Source organism: Chanodichthys erythropterus, chromosome 17 (genome assembly GCF_024489055.1).
Source record: "Chanodichthys erythropterus isolate Z2021 chromosome 17, ASM2448905v1, whole genome shotgun sequence".
NCBI classification, from domain to species: Eukaryota; Metazoa; Chordata; class Actinopteri; order Cypriniformes; family Xenocyprididae; genus Chanodichthys; species Chanodichthys erythropterus.
This window is the reverse complement of record NC_090237.1, coordinates 36,911,684-36,916,567: the sequence shown is the minus strand read 5'-3', so window position 1 is coordinate 36,916,567 and position 4,884 is coordinate 36,911,684. Positions and strand designations below refer to the sequence as shown.

General features: G+C 37.9%; 1 protein-coding gene across 1 annotated transcript; it reads left to right on the top strand.

The window, feature by feature from the left end:
- Positions 1-1,003: 1,003 nt before the first annotated feature.
- Positions 1,004-1,921, top strand: LOC137005066 (olfactory receptor 6N2-like). Its single transcript, XM_067365829.1, has one exon. It carries the CDS (start codon positions 1,004-1,006, stop codon positions 1,919-1,921), a length of 918 nt encoding a protein of 305 aa, XP_067221930.1.
- Positions 1,922-4,884: the final 2,963 nt, after the last annotated feature.

Sequence of the window (4,884 nt, the reverse complement as noted above, 5' to 3'; positions counted from 1 at the left end):
AGTAATTCCTTATGATATATTTGGTAACACTTAAGTAATTAATAATCTTCACTTTAGAATACTGATCCAAATAATTAGTAGTTCCTTTAGAAGGATGTAGTGACACTTAAGTAATTACTAGTGGGTTACTATGATCTTCACTTTAGAATACTGATCCAAATAAGAAGTAGTTACTTTAGAGTTATATAGTAACTCTTGAGTTATTACTATACTTTACAAAAACCTCAAAAGTTTACAATGACTCCAGTAATTACTAGAGAGTTATCATGTTTCTCACTTTAGAATACTGATCCAAATAATTAGTAATTCCTTCTTAAGTATTTGGTAATACTTCAGTCATTACTAGTGTGTTACCATGACCTTCACTTTAGAATTGATTATACATTATGCATTATTCACATTAATTATGAACATGTATATAGTAGTTCTTAGTAGTTCTCTGGGAGGTATGAAAAAAAAAAAAAAAAAAAAAAACAGTAGTTACTGATTAGCTAATAGTGAACTACCACCTTCAACTGAGCACTATTACTTACTAATTCATTAATCAGAGTTTATTGTTAGTTAATAGTAGTTACTAGAGTGTTAATAATGCATTATTCATTTGTTCCTGTGTAGTTATTCATTAATGAAGGATCAGTATTCTAAAGTGTTACCAGAAAAACTTCCGGTGTGCTGTTTATGCAAATCGAGCCACAGTGGAAAGGTCTTCAGAGACATGTTTTATGCTATAAAAATAGCATGTATGATGACTCTTAGTTCTTCTAAAACATAGCACAAGTAGGCTACAGCTAATTATCTGCACATTTACACATTCTTTGAAGACAAAGGGATGGCAATGTCAGATCGTATCACAGAAGGTGACTATTCTATAGTAACTGTAGTAGCATGTGTAACAAGGACACTGTAAAATTAAGTATTACCAAACAATCTTTTTAAAGTTATAAATAACATGAACTGTGTCTGCTTTCATCCTCAGGTCAATGAATCCTTTGCTTTACGGAAAATGGAAAATGGAACGTATTTTTACTTTATGTTGTTTGAAAATATTGGGTACATAAGATATGCTTTCTTCAGTTTGGGAATTATTCTATACTGTGCTATTATATTCTTTAATGCCTTTATTATTCTTGCCATTTTTCTTGAAAGGACATTACACCAGCCCATGTACATTCTGATTTCATGTTTGTCCTTCAACTCTGTGTTTGGAACTGCTGCTTTTTTCCCAAGGTTACTGACAGACTTGCTGTCTGATACACACTCCGTTTCCCGTGAAGCATGTCTCTTACAGGCTTTTGTCATTTATTCATATGCATCAAATGAAAATACAATATTAATGTTAATGGCATTTGACAGATATGTAGCAATTTGTAAACCTTTACAATACAACAGCATAATTACTCCAAGGATTTTATCTGTTTTAATAGCTATGAGCTGGATTTATCCAATGCTTTGTGTCGGCATTGCTGGTATTTTAAATGCCAGACTGACTGTGTGTGGTAACAAACTTTGGAAGGTGTATTGCCACAACTGGGAAATTGTCAAGCTTTCTTGTTCAAACACTATTATTAATAATGTTTTTGGCTTTTTCATAGTGACCACAACTGTTATCATGCCTTTAAGTTTTATATTATATTCCTATGTTAAAATTCTGATCATTTGTACAAAAAGCTCAGTAGAGTTCAGGAGAAAAGCTTTTCAAACTTGTATTCCACACATGGTGATCCTTTTAAATTTCTCTATTGCTCTTTTTTGTGAGGTCACTTTGAGTCGGTTTGTGACTTTGGATCTCCCTATAGGGCTCTCGATTATTCTTTCACTAGAGTTTCTTGTTGTACCACCCATCCTGAACCCTGTTGTTTATGGTCTGAATTTTCCTGAAATTCGCAAAAAAATTATATGTATTATAAAAGCATCCAAATAGCTGTGTTTTGGATCAAATAGATAATACAGAATGTTTATGATATCCAGCAAAAATTCAAAAATCATTGTTTAATCAAACATTGTTTTATCTCTTACCATGCTTTGTAATCGTATACATTACATGTTATCTGTAAATGTAACATTCCCAGTAAATATTTTACACAATTATACATTTATATTTACATATAATCTATTATTTAGCCTGGCTAAATGAGTGAACACTGTTACTGCTTTGCTGACATGGGTCAGACAGACCCTAAGTCACCTCTCAGATACCAAATACAGACATTGCCTGAAACATTAGAATTGCATTAGAATACCAGAATTTCATTTAATTTAAAAAATAATTTGTTATAAAAGAAGGGGATTGTAAAATCTACCCCTTCATATTAACTATTTCCTCGCCATTGATGGAATTTTCCCAAGAGGTCCTCGCCGCAGCCTGTAGCCCGATGATAGCAGATTAGATCCATTACAAAGTAAATTTTTTAACAATGTTTGGTGCATTCAAATCCTATACTGCACATGCTCAGACGGGCTGCCAAACTGTAATGCTGAAATACTAGTTGTTTCATTACGCAAATTATATTATTGTGCGATATTAAATCAGTAAACTTTAAGCAACAAGAGCGTAGTCTTTTGAATGAAAGAATTTGGTAGACTACATATGCATTTTATTCTTTGAATAGTTTTATGGAGGAAAAATATAATGGGAACGCGGGGGGTCACGACACGACCACAAAGGAAACTTTCCCTTTTGCAATCAAAGGGGCAGGGGCTTTCCCATCACTGTCTGGTTCATCTCATACCAACTTAGAAGCAGAAACTGAAATCAGCTAAACCTGTAACAGGAGTGACCGGAGTGTTTTTGAAGCTACTGCCACCGATCTTGGCAGAAATTAGGCTATAAGTTGCGTCTTGGCTCGCTGCTCTGGGAGGTTAGAGATACTTGAGGTTAGGTGGGGTGAGGAGGGAGAGGACGCTGGCGTGGCTTGTTCGCCGCTTCTCTAACTGAAAACCCTCTACAGTGCAACAGTTGTTGTTATGGTATAACCTATAACATAACGTTTATCGGCCAGTAATACGTTCAGTCAGTTATATGTGGATTTGTATGTGTTCTGTACGGATTTCGCCGACTCAAGCGGCTGCTCGCCTATCAGTTTGCTATCGCTTGTGAATTCCTGTGTCTGTTCGTCGCTGTCTGTTGCCGTGGGGCTTTCGCCTGGGGTCGCTGCCAATGATCGTGAGGTGTTCACCCATGGTCACGGTTGTTTGCTTGCTGTGTCTGTTGGCTTTTCTCTGTGCATCACGAGCGTGGCTTGCGGCTAGCAGACCACTCTCCATGACTGACATAATGCTGAATTACTCAGGCATTCAACTTAAGAAATTCAACAACTATACCACTCCATAGTGTACATCTGTCATTAAACAACTTGGACTCCTTCGCCGGCCCCGTTATATTCACAGAAGTTGCCGTCGAAAGTTTGTTTTTTCCCGGTCTGATCACAACATCTCATCCATCTGGTCTGGCGTGCGCACTGTCGCATTTCGAACACGTCATCAGAGCGCCGTCACTCATAGGACTAGTAGCGCTGGAGTTCCCATGACAACGCTACGCACTGACCTGGATGGAAACCGGAGAAAACGTGGAGTGGATCTCAGTCTACTTCGGCCAATACAGAGACACACTGCTGCAACGAATATCAAGATTGAACTTTTTAATGCACAATCCATCACAAATAAATCTTGCCTCATACATGATCATATTCTAGAAAAGTGTTTAGATATGATGTGCCTTACAGAAACCTGGCATCAACCAGATGTTTATTCTGTTTTAAATGAGACCTGTCCCCCTGGTTACTGCTATTTACAGAAAGCCCGCAGTACAGGCATGGTGGTGGTGGTCTGGCTGTCATCCATCGAAGTGATCTGATCTTGTCTCCTATAACCCTGCCTGAGTTGTCTTCGTTTGAATGCCTTGCATTTAAATGTAAGCACCCTTTTTCTACTATGATACTTCTCATTTATCGGCCAACTAAACCAAACCCATCATTCATTCCAGAGATGTCCAATCTTCTTTCAACCTTCTGTACAATGTATGCTAATATCATTATACTTGGAGATATGAATATTCATGTCAACTCTTCAACCTGTCGTTTTGCAGCAGAATTTCTCCAATTACTGGACTGTTTTAATCTGACACAACTTGTCAATGTCCCTACTCATACCAGGGGCCACACTCTTGACCTAGTTATTACAAACTCTGTTTATCTCAGCAATCTTCTAGTGTATGATCTGGGAGTTTCTGATCATAAGGCCATCTCCATGAAGATGTCTTCATTGTCCAGCCTCATCAAGCCCAAACGCCAAATCTGCTTCAGAAATCTGAAAAACATCAACCAAGAGTCTATGGCATCCGATCTCCAGCATCTCCTTTCTGTAAACTGTCTACCACCCATGGACTCAGTAGACTATTATAATAACACCCTCAGAAGCATTCTGGAACTTCATGCCCCGGTCAAAACCAGAACAGTCACTTTCACCCGATCAGCACCCTGGTATACCGGTGAATTACAAAAAATGAAAGCACCTGGGCGTGCCATTGAGAGGAGATTCAAAACTACAGGTCTCACTGTTCACAAGCTCGCTTTTCGGGAACACCGAAAGGACTACTCAAAGTCACTTATGAAGGCACGGTCAAATTTCTACTCAAATGTCATCAGAAATAGTCCCGGAAACTCCAAACAGCTGTTCTCCACCATAAACCATTTACTCAAACCACAAACCCCATAAATTACAGAAACTACAGAAGAGCACTGTAATAATTTCCTGGACTTTTTCAAAACTAAAATAGACTCAATTCACTCTACCTTTCCTGGATCTTCACCACTATCCACCCTGACTATCAACTCACAGCCTGCAATTTCGGAGCCTCTTCATTGTTTTCCAGAAATTTCACCGCAA